Source organism: Bos indicus, chromosome 2 (assembly GCF_029378745.1).
Source record: "Bos indicus isolate NIAB-ARS_2022 breed Sahiwal x Tharparkar chromosome 2, NIAB-ARS_B.indTharparkar_mat_pri_1.0, whole genome shotgun sequence".
Lineage (NCBI taxonomy): Eukaryota > Metazoa > Chordata > Mammalia > Artiodactyla > Bovidae > Bos > Bos indicus.
Genome location: NC_091761.1, coordinates 130,759,296 through 130,772,775, shown reverse-complemented (window position 1 = coordinate 130,772,775; position 13,480 = coordinate 130,759,296). Strand labels below are relative to the sequence as shown.

General features: G+C 46.2%; 1 protein-coding gene across 5 annotated transcripts in view; it reads right to left on the bottom strand.

Moving 5' to 3' along the window:
* Window positions 1–11,068, bottom strand: part of USP48 (ubiquitin specific peptidase 48) — a 72,875-nt gene extending 61,807 nt beyond the window's left edge. For 3 of the 5 annotated variants that reach the window (XM_019981932.2, XM_019981950.2, XM_019981941.2), the window contains exon 1: window positions 10,730–11,067. In XM_019981932.2, coding sequence (XP_019837491.2) covers window positions 10,730–10,863 — 134 coding nt within the window. In that variant the 5' untranslated portion in view covers window positions 10,864–11,067. Of the gene's footprint in view, window positions 1–10,729 lie in introns of all 5 variants that reach the window. The other 2 variants (XM_019981965.2, XM_019981957.2) reach the window with 1 other exon arrangement.
* Window positions 11,069–13,480: the final 2,412 nt, after the last annotated feature.

The following is a 13,480-nucleotide window of genomic DNA, read 5'->3' as shown; positions in this document are numbered from 1 at the left end:
ACTAGCAATGACTGCTTTCAGAATATTCACAACTGGAAATCCATTAAGTTTTCATTCACCTAACAACCTGATTTTATTTGAAATTCTGAATTCTAACCAAAAGGACACAAGAGACATACAGCCAAGAGGACGACGAGGCATCAGGGTCCTCGCGAAACCTCGTTCACACAGGCAGCCACCGCCCGAAGCAGGCTTCCCAGCCCTGTAGCTGCTCTTTTTCATGAGAAAGAGTCCCAAGGTCAGATCATTGGACACAAAAAGGCTTCTTATCCTTCACCTAAACGTTTACAATTTTTCAAGGCTGCTGCTGGCTTTCCAGGTGGTGCCAGTGGTCAAGAACCTACCAGCCAATGCAGGAGACAAAAGAGATACAGGTTCAACCCCTGGGTCGGGAAGAGCCCCTGGAGAAGGGCATGGCAACCCACTCCAGAATTCGTGCCTGGGGATCCCACGGACAGAGGAGCCTGGTGGGCCACAAGCCATAGGGACGCACAGAGTCGGACAAGATTGTGCACACACGGAAGACAAGTTTAGAAAACCCCCCAAAGCAAAGTAGCTATTAAAACAATATTAGTAAGTCCTCTACTAGGAAAGAAAATAAAAAGAGAACACAGCTCAGTGCCCCAGCAGCCTCTCAAAGGGCACCACAGGGCACCCCACCAGACCCCTAAGGAGAGTCCCTCCTCCTCCCACCAGCACAATTTCAAACTGAAAAAAAAAAAAAAAAAAAAATCAAACTTAATCTACTCACTCCTGCTTGGTTTTTTTTTAAAAGCATTTTATGACACACTGCTCAAACTCAGCCATGGAGTGAACATGGCTCATCTTCATCTTCCTGGATTGTAAACTGTCCAAAAAAAATTCGAAGATTTTTTTTATTATTAAATCAAGCAGACAAATTATGGAACACAACACAAATTTAAAAGCCAAAACAAAACAACTCCTAAAAAGAACAATCAGGAAGGATTAAGTCCTACAGGATACTGAATCAGGAAGACCCCCAAACTAAAACAATGTAATAAAATAAAAAGTTCAGAAACAGACCCAAATACACACTGTAACTCAGCATGCAACAAAGGTATCCCCATCAGTGGAGTAAAGACATGAGTCCTACAAGATACTGAATCACAAAGACCCCCAAACCAAAACACTGTAACAAAAAGTTCAGAAACACAGGGCAACTCAGCATGCAACAAAGGTGTCCACATCAGTGGAGGAAAGACATCATCTTTAATAAACAGGGATGGGCAAGCAGGCAGCTACCTGCAAAAAGATACAATTGGATTCATTTCACAGTATCACTTCAGTACAAATTCCAACTGGATCAAAGATTTAAACATTAATTAAAACCACAATAACATTTAAAAAAAAAACCCAGCAAATTTCTTTTACACACTGGTATGAAAAAGGACTGAGCTGATGACTCAACGTTTAGAAGTCACAAAAGATCCATTAATTTAATCTCATAAAACATTTTTGCATGGCTAACCAATCCATAAGTCAAAAGACAATGGTATAGGCACCTCTCTGGTGGCCCAGTGGTTAAGGCTCTGTGCTTGCACTGCAGGAGGCATGGGTTCAATCCCTGGTAAAGGAAGTTCCACATGCCACACGGCACAGCCACAAGAGGAAATAAAAAAGACAATGATACAATTAAAAAATTCTTTTTACAACTCATGTCACAGAAATAATCTCTTAATACATAAAGAACTCCTACTGGACTTCCCTGGTGATCCAGTGGATAAGAATCCTCCCGCCAATGCACAGGACATGGGTGAGATCCCTGGTCCAGGAAGATTCCACAGACAAGGAGCAACTAATCCTGAGAGCCACAGCTGCTGAGCCTGTGCCCTCTAGAGTCTCTGCTCGGCAGCAAGAGAAGCCGCTGCCAGCAGAAGCCTGCACTCCCCGACCAGACAGCAGCCCCCACTTGCCACAACTAGAGACAGTCTGCACAGAGCACACTGAGGAGACTCAGCGCAGGCAAGAATGAAGTTAAAAATACAAGTATTTTAAAAAAGAATGCCTACCAACTGATGAGGACTAATAACCCCAAATAAAAATGGGCAAAGGACACAAGAAGCTGCTGAAAGAGGCATACAAATGGCCTCTAAGCATGAAAAGTTGTCATTTGAGGAAAGCGAAACGCACCGTGAGTGGTGGACTATAGTGCCATTTGCCAAGTAACCCTGTTCTAGACACGTTCTGGATTGGCAGCACCAATGAAATAAGTTCTGGACAATGAGTTGTGAACAGAAACACTGAATGTAAGGACTTCCCTGGCGTTCCAGCGGTTAAGAATAACCATCTTGCAATGCAGGGGGCTCTGGTTTGATCCCTGGTCAAGAACTAAGATCCCTCGTGCGTGTGTATGATCTGCAAATGACTAAGAATGAACATCCTGCTGCTACTCACCATATGAATGAATCTCACAGTGCTGAGCAAAAGAGGCCAGAGGAAATACAATGTAAAATTAATTGTATACAAAGTTCGAAACAAGGTAGATAATCTCTGGTGTTCAAAGTAAGGCGAGTGTGTTGTCTTTTTTTTTTTTTAAGTTCTCTATTTTAATTTTGGCTGAGCTGGGTCTTCCTTTCTGTGCAGGCTTTTCTACAGTTGCGATATCAGGGCTTCTCACCGCAGCACGAGGATCTTCCTGGACCAGGGATCAGACCGTGTCCCTGCATCGGTAAGCGGATTCTTAGCCACTGAACACCAATACTCCCTGCAGGGCAAGCGCGGCATCTTAACCTCTGGACCACCGGAGAAGTCCCCACAGCAGCGTTTTATTTCATCTTGCTGTTAGATACATGAGATATATGTTCCCTGTGTGATAATTCACCCAGTGTAAATCTCATGACTTTGTGCACTTTTCTGTACATAAAATATAAATTTTAGTTGAATAAGAACCACTAGAAAACTTTTGAGCCTTTTTTTAAGCTGCTGTCTACCGGCCTGCCACACGGGCCCTCTAGTTCCCCAGTCAGGGGTGGAACCTGGGCCCCGTGCATGGGGAGCTCAGTCTTAAAACACTAGACCACGGGGGAAGTCCTTCACAGAGAAATTTAAGAAGGCTCCTGCCTTATCAGGTATTTTAAAAATGCTGGCAAGTAACTGGAACTGTTATCCTAGTACAGGGATATTGAGTAGAATCAGCGGAAGGGAATGGGGTACTGTACGTCCCCAAATACGTACAGTAATTTGTCATATAACAGAAGTGGCCTTTGAGTCTTCCCTGGCGGTCCAGCGATTAAGACTCAGTGCTTCCACTGAAGGGGCGTGAGTTCCATCCCTAGCTGGGAACCAAGATCCCACATGCCCTGTGGCAGGACCACTAAGAAAATAACTAAAGACGGCCTCTCAACTAGAGCTGGTGAAGATTAGATTATTCAATAAATGGTTTAAGAAAACTGAGTGCCCATTTAGTAAAAAGCAAAAATAAAGATGGACCCGTACCTCATTCTATGAATCAAAAGGGACAAAACCCACAAAGTAAAAATCAAACAAACAAACAAAAAACTGGGTCGTCTGGTGGTTAAGAGTCCGCCTTGCTGTGCAGAAGACACGGGTTTGATCCCAGTTACGGCAGTAAGATCCCATGCGCAGCATAGCAACTAAAAGGTAAGTCGCTTCAGTCGTGTCCGACTGTGTGTGACCCCATAGACGGCAGCCCACCAGGCTCCCCCGTCCCTGGGATTCTCCAGGCAAGAACACTGGAGTGGGTTGCCATTTCCTTCTCCAACGCGTGAAAGTGAAGTCGCTCAGTCGTGTCCGACTCCGACTCTTCGCGACCCCATGGACTGCAGCCTTCCAGGCTCCTCGTCCATGGGATTTTCCAGGCAAGAGTACTGGAGTGGGGTGCCAACCACATGCCAACTACTGAGTCAAGCACTCTAGAAATCCCAAGCCACAACCACAGAGAGTCCATCAGCTACAACAAAAAGGTCCTCAAGACACAATGCTTTAAGACCCTGACAGCCACAACTAAGATCCGAGGCACCTTTTTTTCAATTGGGAGGACTTGCCTGGTGGTCCAGTGGCGAAGAATCCATCTGCTAATGCTGGAGGCAGGGGCTCAACCCCTGGCCCAGGAAGATCCCAGAGGCCATGGGGCAACTAAACCCATGTGCCACAAGTACTTAAGCCTGCAAGCCCTAGAACTCCACAAGAAGCCATGGTGATGAAAAGCCCCGCACTGCAAAACGAGAGCAGCCCCTGCTAACTGCCAACTACAGAAAAGCCCACACAGCAACAAAGACCCAGTACAACAAAGATACATTAATGGAATTTAAAACAATTTCTAGTTGTGGCTTTAGCCATAACTGGCGGGGGGGTGGGGAACCGATCCAGGACTCTAAAGGACATTGCTGAGGTCCATTTTCAAACTGTCTCCTTTTGTGAAAGTAAATATTATGTTGTTTATATCTTTCTTATCTCTAAAATAAATGGCAAATGAAGGAACTTTAACCTCAGTTGGCTCTATTTCAGAGCCACCCTAGACCACAGGAGATGCTGGAAAAAAATTTTTTTCTTAATAAAGAATGACTACTCTGCATGGCATATAATAAATATTTGTTGAATTTAACAGATACATAGAAAGAAAATGAAAAATATCAAATACCAGCTCAACCTGAGATTAAGGGGAGGTTTCTCACTTTCATTCAAAGCTTGGTTATACTAAGTAATCCTGCAAGTGCTGGTGTAGAACAGCAGAGACACATAAAGAACAAAACTCCACAGACACAGGTTTCATAGAACACAGAATACTTCCTAAACCAGTAACACGCATTACACTGGAAATCTTTAAAGTTGTGTTAAGTAATGAAAGTACATCATTCACTGAGAATAAACTGACGCGGCGCAGGGCCCTGTTGGGCTCCTGGGGACAAGGTCTCTCTGTGCCCCCATTTCTGACTCCAGGAAACAGCCTTCCTTCAGCCTCCTTGACCTTCCCTGCTTCTGAAGGGCAGACTTGAGCAGTCGTTAATTAGGGAAGGGCGGGGCTGGGAGAGAAACAGTCAAGAGCAGCCTTGGGGCAAGGTCCTGTTTTCCCCTCAATGGACACACAACAATACCTTTGAGTTATCTCACAGAGCCCGAGAGCCCCTCCAGGTGGGAGAAGCTACCAGTTAACTTCGGTATACTGCCCACAAGGCTTCCCAGGTGGCGCAGTGGTAAACAACTCACCTGCCAACAGGAGAGAAAGATGAGAGGATTCCATCCTTGGGTGGGGAAGATCCCCTTGGAGAAGGAAATGGCAACCCACTCCAATATTCTTGCCTGGAAAATCCCATGGACAGAGGAGCCTGGTGGGCTACAGTCCATGGGGTCGCAGAGTCAGACACAACTGAGCAGGCATGCATGCTGCCCACAAGCATGCAGACCCCAGATCAGCTGGACCTGAAGGTGATTCCTCTTTACCTCACCACTAACCCCTCAGAAGACTGTCCACAAGGTGAGCACACCCTTTTTGAATAATTACGATAAGACTTCTATCTTCCCCAAGAACTGGACTATATAGACTTGTCTATATGAGTTGACTATGTGAGAGTCAGACTATAAAGAAAGTTGAGCACCGAAGAATTGATGCTTTTGAACTGTGGTGTTAGAGAAGACTCTTGAGCGCCCCTTGGACTGCAAGGAGATCCAACCAGTCCATCCTGAAGGAAATCAGTCCTGAATATTCACTGGAAGGACTGAAGCTGAAACTCCCAATTCTTTGACCGCCTGATGCGAAGAACTGACTCACTGGAAAAGACCCTGATGCTGGAAAAGATTGAAGGCAGAAGGGGACGACAGAGGATGAGATCCTCAAGACACAATGCTTTAAGATCCTGAGAGCCACAGCTAAGATCCAGCATCACCGACTAGATGAACCTGAGTTTGAGCAAGCTCTGGGAGTTGATGATGGACAGGGAAGCCTGGCGTGCTGCAGTCCGTGGGGTCACAAAGAGTCGGACACGACTGAGTGACTGAACTGATCCCCAAGCTGGGACACGAGGTTCTGAGGGCATTAGCTCACTATGGCCCCCTTTGCCTGGAAAGTAATAAAGCTATACTTTTCTACTTCACCCAAAACGACCTCCAAATTCAATTTGGCACAGGTGTACAAAGAGCTGAGTTTTCAGCAACAAAACAACTGATCATCTTGGGTCAATAACTGATAAAGCTGTATGGGATCGTGGGGTGTCATTATACCATCTCTCTCTCTCTCTTTTTCCCCCACATCACATGGCATAGGGATCTTAGCTCTCTGACCAGGGACTGAATCCACACCCTATGCAGTGCAAAAATGGACTCTTAACCACTGGAACAGCAGGGAAATCCTACTTCGGTGTATGCTTAAATTTTGCCATAATTAATAAGACTTTTTTAATTTAAAAAAATCTGTTCCCTGACCTCTTCTGAGGATCAGGGACAGGTTAGCAAGGCAAAAGTGGTAAAGTGAGAGAGAAAGTGCACCAACAGAGAAAAGGTATCACCAGCACATCAAAGAGGAAAGGCTCAATAGAAACTTAAGCATCAGGTCCAACAGTCCTTACTAAGGGGTTTAGACTAGAGCCAGGGGCAGTCACTTAAGTGTTTCTTAAACTGGTCTAACAAGGGATTCCCTGGCGGTTGGTGGTTCAGACTCAGTGCTTTCAATGCAGGGACCCAGGGTCCATCCCTGATTGGGGAACTAAGATCCCACTATCCATGAGGCACAGTTAAATCAGTGGCATAACGATGACTTTCTTGAATGCATTACATCTCTGAAATGTTTTGGTTTCTCTGATGAAAACAAAACAGACATTACACTCCTATATACAACTAGAAGTGTAAGTTCAGGTTTTAAAAATTCAAATCAAGATCTTAACTGTCACAAAAAGAAATAATATGACACCATATCCCACCTATCAGATGAAAAAGTCTGACTAACATATTGTGTTGATTATGGAAACAAGACATTCTTACACACTGGTAGTAGGAATGTAAAGGAAACCACCACTCTCATGAGAAATCTACCAAAATGGGGCAATATGAAAGCTGCATATCCCTCACCGAACAGTTTTACTGCAAGGAACTCGAAAGTGAAAGTGTTAGTCACTCAGCCGTGTCTGACTCTTTGCGACCCCATGGACTGTAGCCCACCAGGCTACTCTGTCCAAGGGATTCTCCAGACAAGAATACTGGAGTGGGTTGCCATTTCCTACTCCAAGGGATCTTCCTGATCCAGGGATCGAACCCAGGTTTCCTGCATTGCAGGCAGATTGACCGTCTGAGCCACTGGGGAAACCACGGGAAAGGGACTGATTTGACTACAATCCTTACTGGTTTTAAGAATTAAGACAAAATATTTGCAGAATTCTTTGTACCTAAGATTTAGTATAGATTGCTTTCATGCTGTGACTGTACTAAGCAGTCTCAGAAGGTAAATAGTCCTGAGTCATCTTGTCTTTGCCTGTGGCTACACACTTCTTCAGCTCTGGCATCTCACTGAAAATTTTTCTGTAAAGTGTTTAAAAGATATTGATAATATCTTAATTACTTAATCTCATCTTAAGAGTCAGAAGAAATGCTTAAACAAAAGGGTAGGAGAAATCTTTCTGATATTTAAATAAAAACTGCTTGGACTTCAGATCAGGCCTGGTTTCAAAAGAACAAGTGACCAAAACAAAAGATAAATAAAACTGCTGCGTTGTTATTGTCGTTTAGGAGCTAAGTCCTGTCTGACTGTTGGCGACCCCATGGACTGTGGCCCACCTGGCTCTATCCATGGGATTCTCCAGGCAAGAATACTGGAGCGGGTTGCCGTTTCTCTCTCCAGCGGACCTTCCCGACCCAAGGACTGAACCTATCTCCTGCCTGGCAGATGGATTCTTTAGCACTGAGCCACCAGACAAGCCCCAGAGTCAATGGTATATTAAAGTAAAAGCTTTTTTGTCGCAAAGGGTACTAACTAGAAAGGGAAATAGAGAACCTACAGAATGAGAAAATATATGCAAATACATGGGACTTATACTGAGAATATATGAAAAGCTGTAACTCAAAAGTAAAGACAATCTCATTTTAAAACTGGGCAAGAGATGTGAAAAGACCTCTCCAAAGATCTACAAATGGTCGATAAGCACATGAAAAGATGCTCAACCTTATCAGTCATCAGGAAAACGCAAATCAAAAGCATAATGAGATACCAATGCACATCCACTAGGATGGCTATAAGAAAAAAACTGTGAGGATGGAGAAATTGAAATCGACATACATTATATGCAAACTACTGCAGCCGCTTTGGAAAACAATTAGTTCCTCAAAGTGTTAAACATAGTTATTAAATGACCCAGCAATTCCTCTCCCAGGTAAATACTTAAAGGAACGAAAGAACAGGTGTTCCAACAAAAACTTGCACACAAACATTCATACCAAAGCTATTCACAACAGCCAAAAAGTGGGAACAACCAAAATACCCATCAATTTAACTATGTTGTGAGGTGTTCGTTGCCTTGATTCTGGTAATCACTCCACAATGCCTATCAAATTATGTTGTCCACTTTGGTTTTTAAATATTGATTTGGCTGCAGGCGGTCTTAGTTGAGGCACATGGGATCTTTAGCTGGGGCATGTGGGATCTAGTTCCGCAACAGGGATCAAACCTGGGCTCCCTGCAATGGAAGCATGGAATCTTAGCCACTGGATTACCAGGAAAGTCCCTCGTATTGTACACTTTAAATATGTACAACTGTATTTGTCAATTATCCCTCATGAAGTTGCGGGAAACTCTTTTAGATCCATCAACTAATGAACAGACAAAATGTGTTATGTCCAACAGTGGAATACTATTCAACCACAAAAAGGAACAGAGTATTGACACGTGTTGTAACATGGATGACCTTTGAAAACATTACGCTAGGTGAACACCAGACAAAAAAAGGCCACGTATTTTATGATTCCACTTAATATAAAATATCCAGAATAAAGAAATCTATAGAGATGAAAAAATGAGTGCTTGCCAGGGGATGGAGGAAGGGAAAGTGGGATGTGACTAGGTTAATGGAAATGGAGTTTCCTTTTAGGGCGATGGAAGAAGTCCGGAAGGAGACAATGGTGATGTTTGTACAATATGTAAGGAAACTTAATGCAGTGGAATTGTATACTTTAAAAACGGTAAATTTCACTGTGCGTTTTACATAACTTTTACAATTTTTTGAAATGAAATGGAAACCTGACATATGCTACAACATGGATGATTCTTGAAAACATTATGCTGTCAAAGAAGTCACTAAAGTTGACACACTGTATGATTCCATTTACATGAAATGTTCAGAAAAGGCCAATTTAGAGGTGGAAAGTAGATCAGTGATTACTTGCATGCTTGGGGTGGGGGAGGTGGTTTACAAGTGCCAAGCTAATGGGTACAGGGCTTTTTTGGGGGGGTGAGGTCAGATTGAGTTGTGTTCTGAACAACTTTGTGAATATACCAACTAAAAACCACTGGATTGTACATTTTAAATGAGTGATGTTGTTTAAGAAAAAAAAAAATGCTTGGATATAAACCTTGCTACTGTTGCAGCTTAAAACTCACCTCTGTGACATTTCCCTTATAGTGAACTCAGCCAATTTCTACTCCTTTCTATTAAAATCAAAACTATTATAGTGAAACAATTTCTATTTTTTGGTTACTCTGGAAAGTAGGTGGAGAAACTGACTGAAGCTTATCCATTATACAGGCTATGTCATTCCAGTACTGCCTGTTGCCCTCCTCGTGAGCCAGACGATCAGAACTTGGAATTATTCGTTTGCCTTATGGAAGCTCCCTAACTCGTTTCACTTCCCACACGAGACTTTAAAGCTTCAGATCTGAGACCCTGACTTCCATTCCTCCGGGGTCCTGCCTGGAAATGTAACAACTCCAGGAAGTCTTTACTGAGTACTCGCTAAAAGGATACGAAGCATGCCTGTCTTGGCTAAGTCAATTCCACAACACTCCGGAACACAAACTATAGTTCCCGCGTTAAAACGTGCAAAAAACAGCTAAGGATTCGATCTAAAAGGAAAGGCAAAGAAGGTTCGAAGGCTAGGCAGAAGTGAAGGAGAACACCAACACAGCTCATACTGTGTACCTGGCAAAACGGTACTGGGTCAGAGTCGACCCCTCCCCCGGGCGGGGGGCGGGGGGGGGCGGTAAGAAAAAAAAAAAGGCTAAAAAAATTACTAAATTAGTGAAAGAGGGGATGTCAACTGGAGATGAAGGGTACCGATGACGCAGGCTAACTATATGCGTTTTCCTAAAGCCGCCCTACCCCAAAAATAGGACCCAGCCTTCAGCGTCGACACCAACACAAGACAATGATGAAAAACACTTCCAAGTTCCCAGTTTTCTAAAACCAAACGCCGAGCCGCGGCCAGGATGGAACGACCACCAACGTTTGCGAAGCTCTCCAGTTCCTGCTTTCAACCATCCCCACCGCCATCTTCGAGGTAAGTACTCAGAACCTTTTCTGAAGGGCTTTCAGCATCATCACCTCCGTGCACAGCCCTGCAAGGCTGTGCCTTTCCCGGGTCGCCCAGAAGGCGGAGAGGAGGAAGCCCTCCACGGGGTTCTCTCCAAGCCTTAGAGAGGCACGCAATGGGCCGCCGTCTTCCTTCCCCACCCCAACGGGAGCCCCCACCCCCGCCCCCACCGCTGCCCCACGGTCTGGTTTTCCAAGGTCCGGCGCGAGGAGGGGCGCGAGTCCCTTTGCGCGGGCCTCACCTGCACACGCCGCGGATGCAGGGCTCCAGCCAGATGCGGTAGGCGGTCTCGATGTGCTCCTGCGACACCTCCTCGGGCCGCACCGTCTCCGCCCAGCGCCAGGCCGCCTTCTCCAGCTGCAGCCGCGGTGCCATGGCCTTGGCCCAGGGAGTGCCTCCTGAGCCCGGCCACCGCTGCCGCCGCCGCCTCCACCGCCGCCCAAATGGATCCCGCCACCTGCCAGCAATGAGGACCAGGCGGTGCCTCAGCCAGCTGGCCAGTCAATCACCTGTGCGCGCCTCAGCCGCCGTGCCTGCCCGCCCGCGCCCGACCCGCACGACCAGCCGCAAAGCGCCGCCGCCGCCGCCGACACCCGACGCCCGCAGCGTCCGCAGACGTTGAGGGTGTACTCCCCGCCGCGGCGTGCGCATGCGCGCGCTCCCAGCAGCCTTTGCGCCGCCCGCGCCTCTCTCTCGCCCCTCTGTCGCCCCTCTCTTTTTCGCCTGTCGGGCAGAGGAAGGGGAAGCCGCTATTCGAGGCTCTCTCTGGCCACGTCCTCACTGGCGCCGCGGGGGAAGCGACGTCTCAACCAGTCTCCAGGAAGCGTCCTGCACACCACTAGTCTCACAAGCCGGTGCCTGGAGGCTTGAAAGCTGCCTGTTCTTGCCTTCTGGTACTTCTTTAACCGTGAAGGAGTTAGGCGAGAGGGCACTCAAGGCACACCATAGCTCCGCTGGATTATGGGGTGGGACCTGAAACTTGGGTCCCCACAGAAAACCAGGGTCAGCTCTGGAAGATTTAAAACTCGATCCTGGACCGGTTTCTGACTCCCCTTTCCCGAGCCCTCCTGACGTCATGGCACGTTCTGGCCTTCTCAGTGAGAACTGGACTACGTGTCCCGGCGTACATTGCGTGCTGCTCTTGGGTGCAAGGCATGCTGGGATTCGTAGTCTTCGGAGGCATGGGTTTCCTGTGCCTTGGACTGTGCCGGAGTGCACGCGGGGCCCTGGGTGACGGGGGGCGGGGTTTCTCTACCCTGGAAGGTCGTCCTCGCAGGTGGCCAACCCTCCTCACTGTTGTTATCTCCATATGCTGATTTCGCCCTTCTTTAGGAACATTCCGTTTTATTCCTTTTTAAACCTTCCCTTTATTCCATCTCTGCCTCTGGATATAAAGAGGAACCTTATCAGAGTGTTTTGCAAACTACAGGATACTGCCTGAGTAAGGATTTTGAGGACTTTACATTTGAGTAAGAGCCCTGAGGCAAGCTAAGCGCTAATTTCTGACTCAATAGCTAGCAAGGTGGGTAACCTTGAACTGTATGCTTTTTTTTTTTGCCACAATTTGCTGCTGCTGGGATTTTGGTTTCCCCACCAAGGATCCACCCTGTAGAGTGAGAGTGCTGAGCCCTAACCATTGGTGGTGGTGGTGGTTGTTCAGTAGCTCAGTCTTGTCGAACTCTTCACGACCCCATGGACTGCAGCACGCCAGGCCTCTCTGTCCATCACCAGCTCCCGGAGTTTACTCAAACTCCTGTCCATTGAGTCGATGATGCCATCCAACCATCTCGTCTTCTGTCATCCCTTTCTCCTCCTGCCTTCATTCTTTACCAGCATCAGGGTCTTTCAAGTGAGTTGGCTCTTACCATCAGATGGCCAAAGTACTGGAGTTTAGTTTCAGCATCAGTCCTTCCAATGAACATTCAGGACTAGATTTCCTTTAGGACTGACTGGTTGGATCTCCTTGTAGTCCAAGGGCCTCTCAAGAGTCTTCTCTAACACCACAGTTCAAAAGGACCAATTCTTAAGCACTCTCCCTTCTTTATGGTCCAGCTGTAACATCTATACATGACTACTGGAAAAACCAGACCTTTGACTGTACGGGCCTTTGTCAGCAAGCTAATGTCTCTGCTTTTTAATATGCTGTCTAGGTTGGTCATAGCTTTTCTCCCACGGATCAAGGGTCTTTTAATTTCATGGCTGCAGTCACCATCTGCAGTGATTTTGGAGCCCCCAAAATTAAAGTCTGTCAGTTTCCATTGTATCCCCATCTATTTGCCATGAAGTGATGGGACCGGATGCCATGATCTTCATTTTTTGAATGTTGAGTTTTAAGCCAGCTTTTTCACTCTCCTCTTTCAGTTTCATCAAGAAAGAGCTTATGCTTTCTGCCATAAAGATGGTATCATCTGCATATCTGAGGTTATTGATTTTTTTCCCAGCAATCTTGTGTCAGAAGAGTGTAATTTCCTTGGTTCTATCTTACTGAAGGAAATGGCAACCCACTCCAGTGTTCTTACCTGGAGAATCCCAGGGACGGGGGAGCCTGTTGGGCTGCCGTCTATGGGGTCACACAGAGTCGGACATGACTGAAGTGACTTAGCATAGCATAGCATAGCATCTTACTGAAACAAAGATTTGAAACAGCAGACCAGTGTTACAGCACAGTTACAGCTCAGAGTTTTATTTGGCAAACAAAGGATAGTACCCTGTGGAGGTGTGAGGGTGGGCAGACCCCAAAAAAGAGGCCTCAACCCATCTTGGCTCCCTCTTTTTATACATTTTTATCTTCCCCGCCTCCCCAACCCCACCCCGCAGCTTCCCATATGCAAATTAGGTCTAGCCAGGAAGGGGGCATGTTTGTTTCACCTGAGGTTCTCACTCCAGTCCGTGGATATTTCCTTTGTTCCCTTTTTGTGGGCTTCTCCCATTCTTTGTCTTTTAGCACTTTACCCTGTGCTTCATCCAGCCCAGCATGTCACATGATGTACTC